Source organism: Metopolophium dirhodum, chromosome 5 (assembly GCF_019925205.1).
Source record: "Metopolophium dirhodum isolate CAU chromosome 5, ASM1992520v1, whole genome shotgun sequence".
NCBI lineage: Eukaryota > Metazoa > Arthropoda > Insecta > Hemiptera > Aphididae > Metopolophium > Metopolophium dirhodum.
Window position 1 is genome coordinate 32,417,773 of NC_083564.1, and position 23,934 is coordinate 32,441,706.

At 26.1% G+C, this 23,934-nt stretch overlaps 2 protein-coding genes and 1 non-coding gene across 4 annotated transcripts in view; 2 read left to right on the forward strand and 1 right to left on the reverse strand.

Annotated features, from left to right (window-relative positions):
• LOC132944787 (formin-like protein) overlaps positions 1–23,934 on the forward strand; it is a 34,317-nt gene that overhangs the window by 7,401 nt on the left and 2,982 nt on the right. The window contains exons 2-13 of one of the 2 annotated variants that reach the window (XM_061014294.1): positions 6,613–6,696; positions 17,908–17,994; positions 18,085–18,164; positions 18,242–18,384; positions 18,473–18,660; positions 21,126–21,202; positions 21,261–21,432; positions 21,503–21,763; positions 21,840–22,083; positions 22,142–22,452; positions 22,522–22,738; positions 22,796–22,923. In XM_061014294.1, coding sequence (XP_060870277.1) covers positions 6,613–6,696; positions 17,908–17,994; positions 18,085–18,164; positions 18,242–18,384; positions 18,473–18,660; positions 21,126–21,202; positions 21,261–21,432; positions 21,503–21,763; positions 21,840–22,083; positions 22,142–22,452; positions 22,522–22,738; positions 22,796–22,923 — 1,992 coding nt within the window. Of the gene's footprint in view, positions 1–6,612; positions 6,697–17,907; positions 17,999–18,084; positions 18,165–18,241; positions 18,385–18,472; positions 18,661–21,125; positions 21,203–21,260; positions 21,433–21,502; positions 21,764–21,839; positions 22,084–22,141; positions 22,453–22,521; positions 22,739–22,795; positions 22,924–23,934 lie in introns of those variants that run through there. The other variant, XM_061014295.1, reaches the window with a different exon arrangement.
• On the forward strand, positions 9,841–9,912 carry Trnam-cau (transfer RNA methionine (anticodon CAU)). The gene has a single exon. It is a non-coding gene; the product is annotated as a tRNA-Met (tRNA).
• On the reverse strand, positions 22,860–23,926 carry LOC132944788 (uncharacterized). Its single transcript, XM_061014296.1, has 2 exons — positions 23,408–23,926; positions 22,860–23,347 (listed from the first exon to the last, which is right to left on the reverse strand). Exons 1-2 carry the CDS (start codon positions 23,623–23,625, stop codon positions 22,945–22,947), a joined length of 621 nt encoding a protein of 206 aa, XP_060870279.1. The 5' UTR covers positions 23,626–23,926; the 3' UTR covers positions 22,860–22,944.

Sequence of the window (23,934 nt, forward strand, 5' to 3'; positions counted from 1 at the left end):
GTGAAAATTTCATGCATCTACGGTCATTTGTTTTAGAGTTACACCAATAACCAAAATCGATTTTGTTAAAAATCGATTTTGCGTAAAAATTCCCGTTTTTCCTTAATTTTTCTTTTGTTTTTCACATCGCTTTTGAAAACTACTGGGAAATTAAAATTTTGACCTCCCCAATGCACCAACGATATTCACTTTCCCATCGAACAAGATACTGAAGTCGAAAATCGAAGCATTATTTCGACTACTTATCGTGTACACAGACACAAAAATAAAAAAATAAAAAAAAAAATAAAAAAAAAAATAAAAAAAAAAAAAAATAAAAAAAAAAACACACATCATTGTAAAATCAATACATTCATCGTTTCACTCAGAATCTAAAAGGTAAACGGTCCATAGCATCAATTTATATTTAAATAAAGAATATTACGATTTTTGTTAATATATTATGTATAAATGGACATATTAATAGGATTTAATTTTTAATTTTTGATAGTTCGATCAATTATTTCTTTAATTGAATATTTTAATTTTAGTAACTATTTGAGATATAAATGATAATAAGTAAAACTTGTAATAATATTATTTTACATTTCTGTGTTTGTTTAATTTGATTTACCTCGGATTTACGTTATCCGTTGTATGTTCTGTCGTTGATAAATGCCAGATTTTGTAATGCCTGATTTTTCATACACATTTTGGATTAACGTCATCGGATTTATCTTTATACAATAATAGTTGAAATGTGCCTAAAACCCAACAAAATACAAGTTGTCATATTTTTCTATCATACCTTATGGCTTATACCCGCTTCAGGCAGACAATAAAGTAGGGTTAATAGGGTCGCAAATATGAAACATGCGTTCGCATAAATATGTCTTATTTTAAGCCATGTGCGTTTTATTATTGTTGTAAACGTACCTAGTACCTATAGTATAAATACTGTCTGTATTTGGAATTTTATACCACTATAAATTCAATGAAAAATTTTACATTTTATTTAAAAATTGATTGTTTTTTATTTAAAATTTCTATAATTACTGCCAAAAATATTCAAACATAATATTATGTTGAGTGTTTGTAACAATTTGCAATAAAACTATACGTGGTGCTGAACTAGTTTCTTTATCATTTTACATAGCAATAAAACAAATATTTAAGTACTTCGTTGTGATGAATATATGAAATGTGTTGTGATTGAATTTTACTATGACTAATTTTTTCTTTTACTAATCCTAATCAGTAATTGCATGTTACTATTTTAGGCATATTTTATGGTTTATATTTGATGGAATCTGTCTGAGTGAACATAATTTATCGTTTTTTCTTTTTAAACTTGAATGGAATAGCACATTTAAAAAATGTAATATTACATATAGGTAAAAAGATGATGGATATATTTTATTAAAAATAAATCGCAATTTATGATTAAAGAATTTATCATTAAATAACACTTTTAAAACAAAAAAATGTATTAAATTTACAAAAAAATTCCTCTATCTGTGCTATTTTTATTTAATTATTGAAAATGTAAGTATATAAATCCTAAACAAAATTGTAAATTTATTTCTTGCTTTCATTGCACATTTCATATATCTACCTATTCTACCTATAACATTTTTTTCGTTTCTTGATTAAATTTAAATTTAAATTAAGAAAATAAGTATTTGAATTTACTATAGGTAACTAAATAAAGTTACGCTTTTATTTTGTGTAAATTAAAGTACTATAATATATGATATGAGATATTATTATTTACCTATTATTTCTTGTTGATTTTCAAGAAAAATATTATTCAAATAATAAAGGATTTTACACTATAAACAATTAAAAATCATTTTACAACTACGTTAAAATACATAAGATGAACTTAAAGTCTAAAAAGCCTCTATAAAACTAACAATCCCTTAATAGATATAAATTGAAAACGTTTTATCGTTATTTTATGAGGTTCATTCGTATTGCGTGCTTATAGTGACCCAATTTTTAATATACCTGCATATTATATATTAATTTCATTATGTTGAACTGTCCTGTTGTTTTTAAAAGCTTTGTTTTAATTTATAAATGTGTATAAAGCTGTTAAAAAAATATAACAATATTTATTTGTCAAATAATATAAGTTATAAATACATTTCAATATTAATTAAACCAAAAAAGATAATTATTTATAAACAAATTCAATTATGTTATGTTAAAACACAAATTTTAAGCTGGATGAGTTGAATTTATAGAAATTATAATGTAAAAATTGACTAATTAATGTTTTCCAAATCAGTCAAAATAATTTAATAATTATTAACGTATCTAAATTTACTTAATATTAAAACATTTTATGTTTCACCTCATCAGATAATTTTCGAAAAAAATTCTTAATAAAATAGTAGGATTTTAATATTATTTAGTTTTGTGTTCTTTAGAAATTGTATTACATTTATCTTGTTTGAAATATATAAATAATGTATAGATATATTGTATTTATAATCTATATCTGTATTTATATATATACGATATGTATATTCGTATACGAGACTGTCCTGAGTGACTGATTGATTCATAATCAACGCAAAGCTGAATACTATTAGAGCGATCGATGTTGAGGGTCAGAGGGTAGATTGGTATTATAATTTCACCGTGCAGTAAGAAAAGATTTTGCAAAATGTTGGGGGGTTAAAATCTGCTAAAAACAAAATTCTACGTGTAAATTGTATACCTATATACGTAATGGTTGCTATTAGTTATAGGAAAAATAATTATAGTAGAAATTAGTATTTATTTATTATTGGTTGCCATTGATTATTCGGGCAGATCTGGTACAAGCTTGCCTCAAATCGAATTTTCTAACATTGACTACCAAGGCGGAAGAGTTGCCTTTGTCCTCGACGTATCAGGGTGGCTGAGTTGCACTTGCACTTACTGCAGCGAGTTACACCCAAAAGAAGTTGAACAATCATACATTTTTTTAAAAGTTGGCATTTTTTACGGGAAATAAAGTGCACGGGATTAGCTAGTATTATATAATAGGTACCTATATACATCGGTAGATAGTTATATGATTAAAATGTATACTTTCGTGTAAAATATTAGGACATTTTATCCTCGATGTATTTTTTTAAAGTTTTCTCCCGATGTTATTATATAATAGCATTTATTTTATATTTTACTCAAAGTAGCTTTTTTATTTGGCTATAATGCTATTAGTCGATATATATTATAATATGCGTGTATTTCCATAACTAGTCAAGTCAATGGATATTTTTGATTTAAAATAGTAGGTACAAGGCAAGCGTTATGATAAGTATGTCTATAATTCTCATGTATCTAACATGTTTTGTTATATTGAGTATTTTTCTCGGTTAAAAATAATACGTAATAATTTTGTTAGTACCTAATGTTCAATTTTAGAGATGAACCAAGGCGTATATTTGCTATATATATGTAAATTTAGTTTAGATACAGCCCATAAAGGTGTTGAGACAACTACAATGAGGATTGTTTTTGTTTTTTTTTATTCTAGTTGAATAACAAAATGGAATTTATCAAGGCGCTTACATATGAAATTAGATACTATTTATACCACATCGGTCTTTGGTATTATAATATATTAATTTTAAAATAAATACATGTGGTAAATCCTTAGACATCATCACAACTAAAAAAAAAAATGTTGGACTTGTAGTGTATTATTCTACTTATAGACGATTCTAATATTACGCGTTGTTTTATGAGTTAAAAAGAGTTAAAAAGTTATATTGTTATCGCAGTAATGTAGTCATAATTTTTTTAGTGAATATATATGCTTAAATGTTCTTGATAGGTAAACGTGTTATACTGTCGTATAATAATAATATAAATAATATAAAGTAAATAGTAAATAGTATAAATAATATACTAAAATACTATGAATGCTTATTATAATATAACAAACTGTTTTGATTATAGCCATTACCGTCAAATCGATAAAAATTCTTCAACATTTTTATTTATTTATTAATTTAAATTTATTTATTAAATTGGCTTATAGAACGAATTCCCATACGCGTATACCCGCGCCCCGCGTATCATGTGTTACTCTATATAAATATATGCCCCACTACACCACTATCTATTAAGTCATAATGTTATACACGTAAACCGTATGAAAAACTTAAAAACAGCATTAATAACATAATATTATATTAAATCGTATTTCTTTAGAAACTATTGATGTAAAATTTTTTTGTATAACTGTTAAAGGAAATATTTTTATTACTACATATTATATATATTTTAAAACTAATCGTTACCCACAAAATAAAATACAAGTGTCTATACCGGAACCCTCAAAACGTCTTCGACACCACACCCTTCGATTTTAAAAATCACAATAGACCCTCAACCCCTGCAGCTATCATATTAAATGGGTGTGGCTATATTCTCGCTTTTATTATACCCAGTATTCGATAATTTATTGTTTCATAATAGAAAATTTGAGGTGCCATGTCATGATTCACTCACTAAGCTTCCCGAGGGCAGTTGTTACCTTTAGGCTTAAATATCCTCAGAATAATAAAATAACTATTGTATTGTACTATTGTTAATGAACCCCCGAGTGATCATAAAGTGGATATAATGTTGTCTTAAAATAAGGACAAAAATTCATTAAAATTATTTTATCCATCTAACAGGTCTTTCTGAGTGAGTAATGTGATGTAAGATTAACTTAGTTTTAGATTTTAATTTTGGTTCCACGCGGGTAATCAAAAATATTTTAACGATGGCAATAACGATATAATAAGGTTTTGGAGAAAGGAAAAACATAGTTAAATAACAATGCTTTCTTCAAACAATAACAGTAGAGGTTATGTAATAAAAATTGTGACATTTTTTCTGGTCTCTATTAAAACAAAAAAATTGTATTATTAGGTATAAATAAATAGTTCATAGTGAAGCGTATTCCATGATGTTAATCTTAATTTAATTACGATTTACATGTGTTTGGAAATGTTTCGTTTAATAGAATAATAGTACAATTCCAAAAAATAAATATGCTAGTACGCTTCATTTGTGTTTTTTATGTAATAATATAATATTTAAAGAACATTTCTTAAAAACTTGTTTTGAAATTAATTTATGAATTGCTTCATTTATATTATAAATAATATGTTTTTATTAAGTAATTCAGTTTTTTTTTTAAAATTTAATCATTTACCTTTATAATTACTTAAGTATTTTAAACTATTAATCACTATTTTAATATTTAAACTAGTTGTATACAGTGTCATCATATAGTATTTGAAGTGTGGACGCTAAACTCGAAATATTTGGTATTATATTTATGTCAGTTATTAATTATTATATTACATTTATATCTATTGTGTTATCTATTGTGTTTTAAATTAAATGTATTACCTATGTTTATTTTTAATATAACAGCTCGATGTCGTCCCCCGTAGGATTTTAAATTAATCAAAATATCTACAGAATATTAAATAAATATACAATAGAAAATGGTATTCGTTTCAAAATACGCTATGATTATTTTGTATTTATTTCATAATTCATTACTCATTTTTAATAATAAGTATGAAGTTTACTATCTAGGTAATCAGTATTATCAAGTATTATTAAGTGTACAGTTTGAACTATAAAATATGATTTGATATTTTAATACAAAAATAACAATATTTAAAAACTAAATACATTTATTTCCATATTTAAAGTAAATTGTAATTACTTTTAAATGATAATAAACTTTAAAATAATATAATTACAAGAACAACGTGGTTTTAATAAAATGGAAATGTATTATAAATTAAAACATTTTATTCAATTAAAATTAAAAAATGTATTTAAATTTTAATATTTTGTAATACATGTAACCGTGTATGTTATATAATTCATACATTAATACCTAAATTAATCCAGAGAGCAGACCCCAAGAGTTTAAAAGTATAAATATAAAATAACTATTATAGATGTAGTACAAAATAATAATTTCAAATTTATTTTGATTTTTATTGATATCATTCTTTTAGAAACTGACTAATCTCGTGAAATGTGAATTATGTATTTCACCATTATTTTATCATATATTAATATATGATTATCGATGATTATAAATTACCTATTATATTATACAAATGTAGTTAATTAATTTTATATTCAAATTAACATAATACTATAATATTATTATAGTAAATGGCAATAATAGTACATTATTAACTCGAACTCAGTAAATAATTAATAATCACTGTTCAATTTTTTAACTGACTGTTATTAATTGTATATAATATAATCATCACTATATTATATTATTATATTAACTCTGTAAAAATATAATTTTATAAGTAAGCCATTAATGCATTACCCATTATAATAATACATAATAATATGTTTGTGTTACGGATTAAGATTTAAGTTATCCTATATTAGTCAGTATTTGTATTTGGAAGTCGTTACGAATACTTCGGATTATACGAAAGTATAGTATTATTAGTATTGCATAAAGATTAGACATAAGACATAGGTTCACCTGCATTGATTTATTTATTTGTTTCAACAATAGCAATTATATAGAAACTTTGAATGAAATAAACCAATTATTAATCAAGATTTTTTTTTGATCACCTGTTACAGGCATCCATGAATTTGCCTGCGGACAAAGCAAAACTCCTAAAGCAGTATGATGACGAAAAAAAATGGGACTTAATTTGTGATCAGGTATAACAAATAAATATATTTTTTATTTTAATAATTTTTTATGGTATAATATTATAAAACTTATTGAAAATTATCATACAATTTATTATTTAATATCTCTTTAAATTTGCATAGCCATGCAATTTTCTATTTTTATAGTTGACTTTTTTCCGTGAAATGTACGTGTGTAGCTATGTAAGATAATATCTATAGAATATTATTATAATATTTATCATTGACACCTGAACTTTTATATTATAATAAGAACGAATGTAAATTTAATATTTCAACTCAGAATAATGTTTTTACGTTTTGTACAGTTGTATTATTGAGATAGTAAAGAAATAATTGTTAGATAATATTTTGAGTTACGCTACACAATTATGTAATTTTTAATTCTATAGTATTATATTGTATAGAGTATACATACATTTTATACATAATATTATATATTTTATAACTGATCATCATAATCATTTGGAATAATAATAACAATTAATGATTTTAAAATTAAATTTTGCTTTTATTTTAGTTTTTAATATTGTAATAATAATATTATAATAATATATTTTATTTGTTTATTTTTATTAATTAAATAATAATATTTTTCATGAACACGTGCACACACGTATTACGTATTGTACCTATCTTACAATATAGCATAGTCACACATGTCATATAAATATTAAATACATATTCTTACATTACACTATATACATTATATATACATTTATTTCGTACCATAATATCTATAAAGTCGTAATTGATCATTGATGGATGGGGGTGTGCTATCACCCTCATAATTTATGCTATTTATGGTATATTTTAGTACTTATATTGTATTTATAAATTTAAATGTACAGTACAAAGCCATTTGCCATTATACATATTTTATATTAGTTGTATAACTTGACTTGTATCTCGGTTTTAGTGGACATCAGTTTATGCCAACGCCAATCGGCATCGTTTTCCTCGCTTTTTTAACTAATTCGACCTAGATAGACAATCCGTCTGTGACTTGTGGTATATTTTCGAACTTGGTTGAAACAACTCTGGATACTGAGTGGGAAGTGTAGCTCTCCTGATATCTCTGAGAACAGTCTCTGACATTTTTGTCGAAATCGGTCGAGTAGTTTTTAAATAAATAAGCTAGAAACATACCTTAATTTATAAATAAATAAATTTGTATATATTTATGTTAGGTAAATCTTAACATATTATAAAACAAAGTCACTTTTTCTCTCTGTATACTTAGATCTTTAAAACCACGCAACAGATTTTGAAGCGGTTTTTTTATGGTTTATATGTATATAACATGCATAATATAGTAGAGAAACACTGCCCCTTTTTTGTATGTACGAGCATATATCGAAAAGAACTCTACTTATTTGAATACGATTTTCACTAATATTCGGTTCAGTCACGGGGAAGGTTTTAATGTAGAATAATTTTCCTTGGTGAAATTAATTGGGTGGCTGAAAATAATAACAATCTATGTCTATATATATAAAAATAAATGTTTATCTGTCATTAAACTCCTCCTAAATCACTGGACATTAATTGTGTGTTTTTGATTGAGTCCCTGAATGGTTTAGATTCACAATTAGACCCAGTTGGTTCAACCCTGAGAGGTGCTCAAACAGGTATTTTGAGATTTACGATAGACATTTTTGTTTATAAATGGTTGCTATTGGTTATAGAAGAAATAATTAGTAAAAATTAGTATTTTAAATGTTTTCCATTAGTTACTCTGCAGATGAGGTAAAAGTATCCATCAAATCGTCGCACGCTTATGGTTTCGAATAAAGAAATTATATCTTAAAACAAATATGAGAGTTGAATGTATATTTGTGGTTATTATATAGGTTCTCAAAAACTACTTGACCGACTTTGTGAAAATTTCGAATTATTCTTGGAGGAATGTTTAAAGAGTTTGAACCACGTTCGATTTATACCAAGTGCCATACCTAATCCACCACAAATAAATTGTTCACCTTGGTCGATTTCGTTCGCAAAGCTACCCAAATTTATCTGTGAACTGAGGTACCTAGGTAGGTACACCAAAACCAAGATACACTTATATAATCTAAATTTTATTTTTAATTATTTGGCGGGCGTAATCAAGTTATAGGTACAATTAAAAATTAAAATGATGTAGGTTTATCCGAAGTTAATAGCCTCAAAAAATGACTTGATCTATTTCAATGGATTTACGTAACGGTTTACTTGGAAATTTGAGGGTGCATACAGCTTGATTTTTCAACTCATATAGGCTGTAGATAGGTAAAGAGCTCACACATGATTTTTTTAGCATAATAAAAAATAAATTTTTTTTGTCAATCTAAATGGTTGCTATTTGTTATATATTATATTAATATTATAATTAGAAGAAATATGATGTATACAGTTTATACAAATATATTTATTAAAAATACAAATCTTTGGCCTGGACATCGTCGGGCGGGACAGCTAGTATATTATATTATAAAAGTCTCATTGTATTACTGTAACCAATGGCAACACTGTAACAGTATATATACAACACTATATATAAATAAAGAAAGATGAAGATTTGATTGTTAAATGCCCAATGGGGGGGGGGGGGGGCAAAGTTGCTCATTATGTAATAGACTATGAATCATGATCATAACACTAACTGAAAATATAAATAGAGCTTTAGTATCCCCAGTTTATTAATTTAAATACCCATGACCATGAAAGCTATTACCTAGCACAAATAAATATGTAAAATATTTTAGAATTTGTAGTAAGGCTAAGCTTATTTTTGAAGTAAAAGTGCAATAGTGCATCATTTAAAAAAAATAGAAAATAGTGTCCCAACTATAAATTTATATGTAGGTGTCTCGGTCTATACCTACCAATTTAGTCTAATATGTCTATTTGTCTATGACTGTAAGAAGTCTAAGACATACTGGACATTGTTGGTGTCTATATTTTATTTTTGTGCGATAAAAAGGAATTATTAATAAATGATAATGATGAAAAATATAACTATATAAATACTATTTTATCATATTGTAGAACTGAGATACTTGGGTAATATTATATTTATACGTAGTAATATCCATCAATTATATTTTGTTATATTGTTTAAGCATTGTTCAATGCCTTTAGATAGCTCTATTTTGATGGTTATGTGCAACCAGCAGAGTGGCGCAGTGGAAGCGTGCTGGGCCCATAACCCAGAGGTCCGTGGATCGAAACCACGCTCTGCTAAGAAATTTTTGCATTTTTTTATCTATCTCTATTACCATAATTTTTTTATATTATTATAGTTTTATACTATTGTATAAGATATCGAAAACATCATTATTTTAATTAAACCATTACTTTTAAGTTTTAATATACTCATTTCGTTTAAATTTGTAGTGTACGCGTATATGCGTAGTATATAGTATAGTATAGTATGTAGTATAATATAGAATCTATATATTATAGATAGACGCTTGTGAAATAAAATAATTCTCATAAATTGTGTTGTACATTTTCGTAAATTTCGAATAAGTTTCACTTAGTCTTGTATCAATTTAAACATTTAATCGAGTGACACTGCAAGACGCAAGTGCATCGTTACATCGTTTAAACATTTATTCGGCATCGTTCCCACCGTGTGTGTACCGGTAGACCGGATATTGTGCATTCACGGGTACAGACACATGTCGCCGTGTTTCATTATGGGATTACGTCATTAAGCAGCTTTTTATATAGACGATGATGTTTGTTTAATTATAACATGATTTCCCGTCTTTTTTTAATTTATTTACAATTTAAGATCTGATGGATCTATAAATAAAGGTCGTTTTTTTTTTTTTTAGTTTATTTAATTGAAAAAAATAATTATATGATAATGAATGATTATTGAGAACATTATTTTCACTTATACATTTGAATGCCAATTCAATTACAATAATTATTTTATTAAATTTATTCGTGATGACGAATTTTAAACTTTTAAGACAACACGTAATAAATAATTAATGTAGGTATGGCAATTCGTAAGATTTTTATTTATTACCTATTGATAATTTGTAAACCATCAATATTCAATAAAATCAAATTTGTAATTATATCAATAGAATCATATTATGTAATATTTTATGTATTGATTTTACAATAATGTGTGGTTTTGTTTTTTGTTGTCTGCAGAAAAAATACTTCAATTTTAAACTTCAATATATTTTCTGTTTGAAAGTGAATTTAGTTGATCAAAATCTTGGGTGTTCAAAACTTAAAATGTCCAGTACTTTTCTTAATAATTGGGAAACACATGGAAAAAAATAGGGGAAAACTGGAATTTTTACGCAAAACCAGTTTTCTTCAAATACAAATTATTGTATATCTTTATAATTTTCACCAAATATTTATACTGACATTTTATACAGTTTATTTATACATATCATATTATAGTATAATTTTGACTCTCTTAAAGTTATTTATAAAAATTAATTAATATTTTTTTTTTTTTTTTATAAATGTAGATAAAAAATTTTCACTCTGGCAAAAACCTTGACAATTTAATATACGTTTTCTCATAACTTTTTTGCAACATCATTCTGAAACCAAACATCTAAATAATATATCGTTTTTCATATGCAATGATTTATCATTGAATTCAAATTAAACACATACATTAAAGTAATACAGTGACTTATATATAGGTATTCAATTACGAGGTACACTAGACATTTACTGTACAGCGGTTACCTCCTTTCGACCTTTCCTCATTTTTATTATATACATTATATTGGGTCAGTTTATATTTAGTTTATAATACCATTACTTTTAATTTTTAATAATTTAAAAGTTTTGAAATATTTTCACTGAAGTTTTTTCAATAGAATCTACGCTGATTCTTTCTATTTATTTAACTATTCTAAATTATATGTAAATGTAGTTTTATAATTTTTTTGCATATTTCTTTAAAAAGTATTGAAATTGGATCTATAGTTCTTGATTTTTTTTATCAGCTTATATATTATTATGCTAATTTATAGTCTTGTAAAATAAATGTTGTACTCTTACTAATATATTGAGATACATACCTCGGATATTCATTTTTTAAAATACAAATTTAACATACAAAGTTATTTTAGAGGAAATGTGTTTATTTTAATGATAATAAACACTTCCTGTATAGTTAGTACCCTACGAATCAAGACGTGATTAGACTATTATATTCAGTTATTTTATTACTACGAGTTATAGGAATATAGGATGAAAAGGTTAACTATTGCCCAAAATATTAATATTATATCAACTAAACTAATTACACATAATATTATTTTTATAGTTTATGTAAGAATATTATGTTTTAAATGGCTTTACATATTAGTTGTACTAAGTATATTTTATTTTAGATGACAATATTACCCATCTTAATAATTAACAATACAGTGTTTTAATAATACAATGATATTTAAGTGGTTAACTAAATGTGTGTACATTGGTAATTATTACGTGTTGATGTATACCATATGTAAATTATTTTTGATTCTCTTTTTATAAATTTTTGACATTTTAAGTTGTTTTGTTAGAAAATGTTAAAAATAAGACTACTAAGTTTTTGTTTGTGAAATTAAAGTTACCAATAAGGCCGCAACTTTCAATTAAATAAATGTAAGTCCTGATTAAAGTGTGGCTATGCCGCATGACCAACAAGGTCCTACCCTTCATTATAGTACCTGAATATTTATTATATATTCCTAGATTTGTTGTTTTAATAGTACCTAAGTACCTACAATAAAATAAGTAACACCTACTAAATGGTTTGTTAATTGTTCGCTTGTACACTTGTCACTTGTAATGTTATATTGCGACTGACGTTATTTAAAAAAAAATTATATTATCTATTATTGTCCTACAAATTGTACTTGAGATATGTTATTACCTTGTTAGTATAAATATCTTGTAATTGTAGTCAACATTTAATCAATCTTTAATATTATTTTTAATGTTAAAAAAAATGTCTAGATTAGATAGAAGATAGGTCCTCGTGTTCTTATAGTATCCCTGTGTTGTTAATCAGGGTTTGGAAAAGAGAAACTATTCTTAAAAAATAATTAAATATTTTTATTAGAATCTACTGAAACGAATTGATGATTTTGATATATTTAAAGAAAATAGGAACTGGCGACCCAGAATATAGATTAATATACGATATACCCGTTGTTTTTTTTTACGCTTTTTGTTGGAGGTACTTAACTATATTATTTATTTTAGTTTAGTTGCCAAATGCCAAATTTTAATTTTATTTCTTTGTATTTAATAATTATTATTATATTAACTAGTTATAACCCTCTAATGGTACTGTATAGAATTAATAAATAATAATCCGTAATCGCGATAGTATATGAATGTATGTATAATATGTATATTATATTATTATATTATGTATCAATAATAAATATCTAATATAATATGATATTTGTATAACACAAGAATGTATTTGGTTTATTATTTACTTTTTATGTCATTGTCAAGTACTCAATCTGAAATATTGTTTTTGTTTTTTTATAAAAATATGAAATCTACATTATATAATATTATATTTGTATAGGTGTTAGGTAATTTATAATTACTATAATTAGTTATAACTTAACAATATATTATGATGAGATAAAAAATACTTAAAAATATTTCAGAGAGTCATATTGTATTGAGATATAATATGATATAAGTGGACATTTAACTATACGTTAAGATTTTTTATTTGTAATTTACCTGTCTTATTATAATTTATTGAATGATAATAATGATTGTAATGACTAATAATACAAATAAATGAAATAATAACTATGTTTTGTAAATAGTTGAGCAATATGCGAAAACGTGTATTTAATTTTTCGTATGAAATTTTTATTCGTTATTTGATAATTGTTGTATTATTTATTCATATTCTTTGTGTTTTAAAGTATTTATATTAATTACAATAGTTTAGCTTGGGCATAAAATAAACAGAGGAATAAATTAATACGTATTAAAGATAAAAATTAAGTATATTATGGAAAATTAATAAGAAAGTTATTGTGTAGATGAAGCTGAATAATTTATTGTTATACATTTATTTAAACAAACTAATTACAATTTTATATATTTTATATACATTTGCTGTACACATTTTTAATTTTATGCGGGCGTATAATTTTTTTATAATTAGTTGTTTGTAGTAGGTGCACAAACGCAGACAGTATACCTATAGTCTTGTCAAGTAATTTTTTTTTTTAATTTACGTCACGGTACAGATAACCAACCAATAGAACCTAATTTATATTGGTTTGGTGTTTGCCATTAAATACAAATTAATTAGCGCATTATTCATCTACGTTTGTGCTTACATCGTTTAAAATCCTTTTTTAGTGGCGACGTTACACATGAAAGCGACCGGCTGTGACCCTCCCCATTTGATTTTGTGTTTTTATGGACCATGGACTGCCATGTTATAATACCCATAGGACATTGTGGGTGTTCATTATATTTATGAGAATGAAAATGAATAATGAATACGCCATGGTATTTTGCTCTGACCAAGACTTGGTGTTAGTCGTTTGAAACTTGTATCCATGCACTTTTATAATACTCTTCCAGCGTGTGAAACCAGTTTATTTTCCCGTAACATATCTATTTATCATTTTTTCCCCCAAAACCATTTTGTGATATTATGCTGAACCTCGTGCTGAACTATTATTAATACCCGTATCTGTTTTGGTCACCAGCGGTTTACTTCAGAGTTGAATTGTAAAATATACCTATAGTAGTACCTATACCTATAATAATCTTGTTAATTATATATTATATTCTCTTCAAAGGAATAAAGGATTATTTTCCGCTTTTTATAAATTACAATTTTAAACATCGTAATGTGGACCTGCAGTGCAGTTGATTTCAGTTCTATCTTTTTATTGTTATGAATTGTGGAGTTCCAATTGAGCTAAAGAGGCTATAGTAATTTTAGGTGTCGTATTACATTATTGTGTAGGTTAACTGATTCACTTTCATTATTATGTTCTTAGAATGTCTTCATAATTTCCATGCTGCATGCACGCATTGACCATATGCGTGGTATGTATAATGTATATACATGGTATTATAGTTTTATTTTGATTTAGGCACGTTCAATTCAAATTTTGTTGAATGTTTTTCTTTACGTCTTTACGTGCAATATATTACGCCGTTCTTCTCAATCGGGGTCGATTTAAAAACAAAATAGACGTGGTTTGAGTACCATATGATGACGGTTTTTAAACTTTTGAATTGTAAAATAATTCGTTGTTCACCGTTTCGTTGTTCACGGTAAATGTTATTGTTAAATAGTTAAAAATACGATTTTGTTCCTTAATAAATTGTGAAAGTCACGTACAATAATATTATAGTTATTAGTTATTGCTTTGTACATTTAAATGCTGTGTTTATTGTAGTATCCAATTATGTAGGTACACAGAGTTCATTATATTTTTCTTTTCTAATTCACATTATTAAAAAACAATGATTTAATTGTTTATTAATGAGTAATGTCTGCTAATCTATTTTGTTCATATAATATGTATCATTGTACCATACACAAATAATATATATTATAACATACCGTATGTACTATGTCCGGATAAATATATTATGTAAATTTAAGTACTTATCCTCTTTTATACTAATAGATTAATTTATATAAAGTTATAATATTTTAAAACGTTTATATTGTTTAATGTGCAAAAAGTTAAATTGTAATGACAGCCGACTGTCAACTGATTAAATATTCAGATATATGTTGTTTGTCGTGATTATCCATCCAATTGATATAATTTTACAATATTATTTAGAATTGATTGCGGTAAAATATAACTAATTTTATTTTGTTTTTTTATTGGTGGAATTTAATTGTTTTGATTAAAATGATAAAATTCAATACAATAATAAATTACATATTTTATACAATGTATGGAAACATTTTATATGCGATGTTTATTATTGCCTATTAGTCTATCCTTATTAATTCACATAGAAATAATTTAAAAGATTTCTTATTGTATAATATTTTTTTTATCAGTTTTGGTAAAAATATTTGTTAAAATAAATAGGTACTCTTTAAAATTAAACTAAATTTATTAAAATAGGTTAAGAAATGACAGAATATTATCATGCATACAAAAATAAAACCTTGGCAAATTCATCTAATAAATAAGACTAATAAATATATTGTGAAACATACCCAATATACATATTATTACATACCCTGAGAGACGAAGAATAGGTATGTAATATCCTTCAATAGTTCAATTGTGTCAGTATGAACGTATAATAATTATACTTCTTTAATTAAAATTGTTGTATGTTATCATATGATAATAGTTGGTATATAGTAATATAGTACTATTACTATACCAATACGTTTATACATTTAATTATAAATTTGTTCTAAATACACATTTGTAATTTCAATTTGTACAACAGAACAAAAGATTATAAAATGCACGTGTCAACGTTATTGTAATAATATTATAGTAGTTAGTTTTCTCTTATTTACTAGATTTACTAAAGCGGTTGGTATAGTGTATTGTATTGGTTATCTAATTTATCTTCATTCGCATCAAAGTCTTCCTTGGGAGTTACATAGCTTGATCGTTTGTCACAGGAAAGTGTAAAATCAAATAACCAATATATTATTATAACCTAACGTATTCATCGTAGCTTTTATGTGGGCAGTGATATGAGTCATAATTCCCCGTTAACCTCAGTTAGCCCAGTCGAGGTCAACCGTCCATATTGAATCTGCATCTTTGCCGAAGGAAACCATTAAAACATAAACATACCTACACCAACACTTCTCTCGTATATTGTATATATTTACTTACACAAACATACACACATATATAAAATTAAATGTTTATATTTATATTTTTTGTACCTACTCGTCTGTTGAAAACATGATATGATGTCAGACTATAATAATGGACCGCTTGTAAATTACTGGTAATATTATAAATTATAATAATGTAATATATATACTTATTACTTAGGTACCTATTTAATTTCGTTATTTGCTCGTGCTGTTGTGTTGTATGCATTGTGTAGAAAAAAAATACAACAGCATAACAAAAAATGCAGTGCCATTTATCGCGCATACGTTTGAACACATCAAAATATTTCTATACTTGTTTGTGTTCGTCAGGTGCTACTTGCGGGTTTTAACGGTTTTTTTGTGGTAATATTTTGTATTATACATTTTACAATATATGCGTTCTCTTTATTGATCATTGTTTTCATATTAATGTAGCTACTGAGTACAGACTGCATTCTTTAAATAATAATTTCTTTTAACATATTAATTATACTTTTTAAAAATATTTATGATGTTTAAGTAAATTTTAATGCAATTTCTACCTACGTGTTTACATAGTTCCTTTAATATACTACTATTTACTTTTAGTTTTCGTGTCCAGATTTTTTATTAGGTACCTACTTGGTATTAGGCATTCATACAATGATCACATATTGTTACATTCTTTAAAATATTATCAGCTTAGATGTTAGTAGTATTATAATAAGTGATAGTTTTTACTTTACAAAATATTTGTAATTATTTACAAGTAGTTGATTTTTCTTTGTTTGAGATTAATGTTTATTTTTTAAAATTCATAATTTTGTAAAATAGGTATTGTACAAAAATAATACATAATTATTATTCAAATCCTTACGCAACTGAAAACAAATGTACTATTTATAAACATATAGCCATTATCCGTATACCTATGCATTAAAGATATAAATTATTATTAGATGTATGAAAATGAAGTTGTACACATCTACTATTATATTAGGTATTACGATTAGAACAAGTTTCGTCAATGTTTTTTTAAAATTTTTTTAACTGAATTAAACTTAGGTATGTACTTTTTAGTGCGGGTATGTACAACTGGTTACTAAAGAACTCTTTGATCAGGAAATAGCCATGCGCACCTGCAAACGGGGCACGACGTGGTACATGTCAACCCCCTCTCCCTCCCCCCAGAACTTAACACAAACAATTTATCAGGGCTTGCATATTAGAACTGCAAAGACTAGTTATTATTTAATTACTTATTTATTTATACGTTTTGATGTTTGGTTTTATTATGACCTGTAGGCACCCATGAAAATAGATATAAGTTATAACTTTGTACAGTTCATAATTTAAAGTAATTTTCAAGATTATTGGAATAACAATTATTTATTTTTGTTTAGGAAATGGTTCAAGCTAAAGACCCACCAGCTCACTATTTATCTAGACTCCGTACATATTTAGATCCAAAAGCTTCCCGAAGTTCAAGAGTAAGTGAGTTTTTTATTAAAAAAAAGCTATGCATATATTTATTATATAATTATTAATTTTATTATTAAACATCAATTTATGTTTTATAGAAGCGAAAAATGGTCGGAGATGCCACTTCTACACAGGTTTTGCGGGATCTAGAAATATCTCTTAGGACCAATCATATAGAGTAATATAAACATTTATATTGGATATGTTAAATTTAATTTATACCTAATGACAAACATAATTAATTCGATCAAATAGGTGGGTTCGTGAATTTCTTGATGATCAAAATCATGGTCTGGATTCATTGATTGACTATCTTAGCTTTAGATTAGTGATGATGCGCCATGAATATAGGTCTTGTGCTGATGTGACTAATGTCTCGACTGAAAAAATCAATCAAGGTATCTGAATGTTTTAGTTTATATTTTTAATCCAATATTTTGGAAATCATTTTATTTTGGAGTTGGTTTTATTTACGTTTATTTATAGGTAATCATATTCACACAAATGGCATTAGTAACGGCAATGTAACGAATCACGCGAGACCTACTTTAGACGTACTAGATAGTCCTGGGATCAAACGGAGATCGCGACACGCTGCAAAGTTAAATATGGGCGATACCAAAGATGATATACACGTTTGTATAATGTGTTTACGGGCTATCATGAACAATAAGGTGAGAACTTAAAAGTCTAATTTAAAAAAAAAAAATTTAACAGTAAAACGTTTTAGCGAATTCAATATTAATTAGAATATGGTTTGAAGTTTGGCTTGTGTAAATATTAAAAATGATAAGCAGCTATTTGTTAAATTAAAAATGGCGTTTGACCTAAATGTTTGCTTCATATTTTTCTATATTGATTATACATTTGAACTTTAATCAAACCTAGCGCATTTTTTTGCCAGCTTTATGGTATTTTCATTAAGGTCTTGTATAGTTTGTACATGTACAATATTTGTACAATGTGACCTTTAAAGGTTAATATGCACTTTCAACATATGTTTAGTTTTCGTGTCATATAAATTATGTAATACTTATTTAAAATAATATGCAATATAGAATATCGATAAATTAAAGCTCCGGGGAACAAAAAAAACAAACCGAAAAACGCATTGTACCGTTGCCATGTCTTTTGATCAAATAATGGTGGAAGGGAAAGGACATAAAATTAATAAAATTAATAAATATAGTAAATTGTGCCACTGTATAAAATGTAAATTTATTATGTATTACTGGCGAAAGACTAAGTCAATTTGATCAAGATATGACCGTGCAAATCACGATATTTTGACGCTGACGTTACATAAATTATCTTATTTTTTAAATTTTAACGGTCTGTTTTATAATATTTATAGCAAGCAGAAAATTAAAAAAAACAATATTCTGTTTGTAACTTTGTTTATGTAACTTATATGAAACACAATTAATAAATAAAACTGGTTTAAAAATTATAATTTATAAGTTGTATTTTTCACTTTACACATTAATTATAACTTATAACATATAACTTAGAATAATTTAGTTGTTTTATAGAACATTTAAAATTGTTGTCGGAAATATAAAAACAAGAGAATTTGGAATTCAACTTGTAATAACATTTGGAATATCAGGACTTGGCATGAGCTTCAAATCAAATTATTAGTTTCATGTTTACATGAGTATATTGAATATTCTATCTGAAGAATAATTAATATATAATTTGTAATAACTAATAATAGTAATAGATATATAAGGCGTAAGAGACTGGCCTAGCAAATGAAAATAACTTTTGTTCTAATCATTATTAAACAATTTTTTTTATATACCTTATTTATCATATTATATAGCCGCTTGTGTTACAAGTATAATATAAAATTGTTTATTTTTATTATTTATTACTAAAATAAAAAATAAAAAATAGACAAATCGTGAGTATAAATTGTATGGTAAAAACGTTTATTTAAGAATTGAATTGGTAGTTTATTTTTTACAATTTTAGATTCCGAACGGAGCGATGAATGTTTTGGTTTTACAATGATGTGTTTTTTTTTATTTTTTTTTTTTTTGTGTCTGTCATCACCTTTTAGGACAGTAAAAATGCTTAGATTTTCTTCAACAGTATCTTTTCTGATAGGAACGTGAATATAGTTGGTACTTTGGGGGGGGGGGGGGGGGGGGGGGTCAAAAATAAAAATTTCCCAGTAATTTTCAAAAGCGCCGTAAAAAACAAAAGAAAAATTACGTTTGTAATTTACAATAAAAGTGAATATTGTATAATGTATATTTAAACTATTTGTATGGTTGTGGACATTCATATTATGCTTCTTTAGCTCTGCTGAAGAATAGGCTCGAGTGTACCTCATTGAATACGCCACTCAAATATGTGTTAAATCATTGAATACGAAAAACGTTTTCGAGCGAAGACAATATTGCTATTATAGTAATTTATTTACTATTATTATTAATACGGTATATTGAATTATTTTTTGCCGAAAATGTGGCATTTGAAAAGGTTGTCGTTGTTGTGTGTATAAAATATAATAATATTCATAAAAGTTTCCCATCCCCACGAATAATATTTTTGAATTGCAATAAAATTACTAAATCATTATTGTTTATTTGTTTAAATGTATATCAACTTCAGATGTCTATAAAAAAAACTGCATATTATATTTCGTAATTTTTTTGGTTTCAGTATAAACTGTTTATGAGGAACCTCGTATTTAATTTTTACTACGTAAAGAAAATTCTAATATAAACATATTTTAGTTAAAATTTCAAATATCTAAGTTAATTTGATTTTGAGTTACACAAAAAAATCGATTTTGTCGGTTTTGCGTAAAAATTCGTTTTTCTTTAATTTTTTTTTTTTCGATTATTTTGAAAAGTACTTTTTCTAGTATTTTTAATTTTTTTCTCCTTGAAAGCACCAACTTGATATATTTCGCTACCAGATTCCACCATCAATGTTGAAGATCGAAGCTTTTTTTCATTGTAAAACGTGTACACAGACAAAAAAAAAAAATAAAAAACATGCTTCATTGTAAAATTAATTCATTCATCTGAACACTCCATTCAGATTCTAAAACTCTAATGTGTAATCAGTGTTCTGAATGCTCTTGAATGAATTTAAATTATCATGGTTTAATTTACTGTTTCAGTATGGATTAAATATGGTGATCCAACATACCGATGCAATCAATAGTATAGCATTGAGTTTAATGCACAAAAGTTTAAGGTATTTTATTAACCTTTTTTAAAATTAATATGCTTTTATACCCATGTATACGTTTTAGGACAAAAGCTTTAGTACTTGAGCTTCTGGCTGCAATATGTCTAGTGAAAGGTGGTCACGAGATCATTTTATCAGCATTTGACAATTTCAAAGAAGTCTGCCAGGAGAAGAAACGTTTCCAAACCCTAATGGATTATTTTATTAATTACGAAGTTTTTCACATAGAATTTATGGTGTGTTCAACTAAGAGTTATTGAAACTTTTTATATTAACAATGTTTTAATTTTATAAATCAAATGTTAGGTTGCTTGCATGCAATTTATAAACATAATTGTGCATTCTGTGGAAGATATGAATTTTCGGGTTCATCTGCAATATGAATTTAGTACTCTCGGGCTCGATGAATATTTAGTCAAAATCAAGCATACAGAAAGTGAAGAACTTCAGGTTCAAATTTCTGCGTATCTTGATAATGTATTTGATGTAGCAGCATTAATGGAAGATAGTGAAACTAAAACGGCGGCTTTAGAAAAAGTAGAATCTTTAGAAGATGAACTTGCACATGTATGTAAAAAAAAAAATCAAAAGTAGTTTTTACTAATAAACTTCATAACTAACAAGTAAATTTAAATTTTTTCAGGCACATGATAGGTTAGCTGAATTAGAACGTGAATCATTAGCCCAATTGGCTGCATTAGAGAGCTCGCTTGGAATGGCTCGAGCTGAAAGAGATGCAGCAGCAGAGAGCAAACGTACAGTTGAAGAAGAAGTAGCAACACTTCGAAGGGTTGTAAACGATCAAAAACGTGAATCTCAATCTAGGCAGTTCATGCTTGAAGAAAAAATTCAAGAATTGATTTCACGAGGAGCTCAACCAGATTTAAGTAATAATTTAGGCTTAATATTAATTTTTGTTTAAATTTCTAATAATTTTGTTTTCAGGCTCTAGCAGTGGCATTTCAAGTTGTTCCTCGACTGGAAGCAATAGTATTTCTGCATCACCCCCACCACCACCTCCACCACCTCCACCACCTCCACCACCACCATCAACTACTGCTTCTTCAATAGCTATGCCACCTCCGCCACCACCACCAATATCTCCAAAACCAATTGGTATACCTATTCCACCACCACCTGCCCCACCATTAGCGGGTACAATGCAAGCACCAGATGGTGCTATGACAATTAAGCGTAAAGTTCTGACCAAATACAAGTTACCAACTTTGAATTGGGTTGCAATGAAACCAAATCAAGTATTATTTTTTATCATTTTTACCATTTACATTTTTACTTATTAAACTTATTTATTTTATAAAATGTAGGTTCGTGGTACTATTTTTAATGAACTAGATGATGATAAGTTACACTCTGTGATAGACTTTGGTCAGTTTGAAGAGAAATTTAAATTGACGGCTGCTGGTCGAGCATTGATTAATGGCAATTCTGACCAACATGACGGGTTAATGACATATCCGAGTAAAAGAATGAAGAAACAAGATAATATTTCTCTTTTGGAACATACTCGCTTAAGAAATATTGGTAAGTATAGAAAGCTATTAGATATAAAAACATCTTCTAATTTAAATTTAAAAATAGCTATTTCAAGAAGAAAACTTGATATGCCAGTTGAACGTGTCATAATGGCTGTTAATTCATTAGACTTAAAACAAGTACCTTTAGAAAATGTTGAAATTCTTCAACGAATGATTCCTTCTGATCAAGAGGTAAATTTTGCTATTATATATTTATATTTCAAGTTTCTTCTTATTTATTTGTGCATATATATATCGAACAAGTTTTTCAAATTCTGAATCACTGTTTCCATTTCCACTGAACACTCCTTTTCTTAATGTGGTCCGTAACATTGGATGATGTTTATACACCATATCAATTATCAAACATTTTACCCTTTCTTTGTGTATTATTTCAAACTTGGAGCAAATATTTTGATTATAATCATTCATGACTTTAGACCAATCATCATTCTGTTTTTGAATCTCCTTGATCCACTTAGTATTTTTCTTTACATCCAAATAATGTTTTCTGATATAATAGCCCTTAAAATATTTTTGAATAATCGTAGCTGCTTTATTATAATAATCAATGGACATAAATACAAACGTTTTTATTGCTATATCATTGAAATACCTAAAATATAATAACATATTACTAATTTAGGAAACACATACTTGTATGAAATTAGTATACCTTCGAGTAATGTATCCCTTCCAATATTTTTGAATAATTTTAGCTGCAACATTTAATTTTGAAAAATATAGTCTTGTATAATAACCTCTGTAATGTCGTTGAATCGTTATTGCAGCAGTCTTATTTCCCTCAATAAATCGAGTCCCATTTTTTTGTTTCAATTGTAATGTATTATCTATGTTCTTTTCATTACGAGTTATGTATTCAACAAAAACCATGATTTAAATTTGTGGTTGAAATTCAATTGTTTTGTGATTAAGAAATGTTTGTTTTGTTCATATTAACAACTAAAAATAACAGATATTATTTATTAGTTGAAACCACTATTTATAAATATTGTAATTTATTGTATTTTCTTAAAATGAATGCCATCATATTTAATATAAGGACTAAACTAGTCCTTGTATTGTAATCTTTTTAATTTGTAATAAATTTCAAATTCAAGTTAAAAATATTTATGTATATTTTTAAAATTTATTTGTGTATAAAAAATTATTATTACACAACTTTATTAATATTTTTATTAT

Bases quoted from the DNA above. Each gene is read 5' to 3' on its own strand.
- LOC132944788 (XM_061014296.1), bottom strand. From the start codon at position 23,625: ATGGTTTTTGTTGAATACATAACTCGTAATGAAAAGAACATAGATAAT. The intron at 23,348-23,407 runs GTATACTAATTT...ATTATATTTTAG, and splicing joins AAGGGATACATTACTCGAAG to GTATTTCAATGATATAGCAA.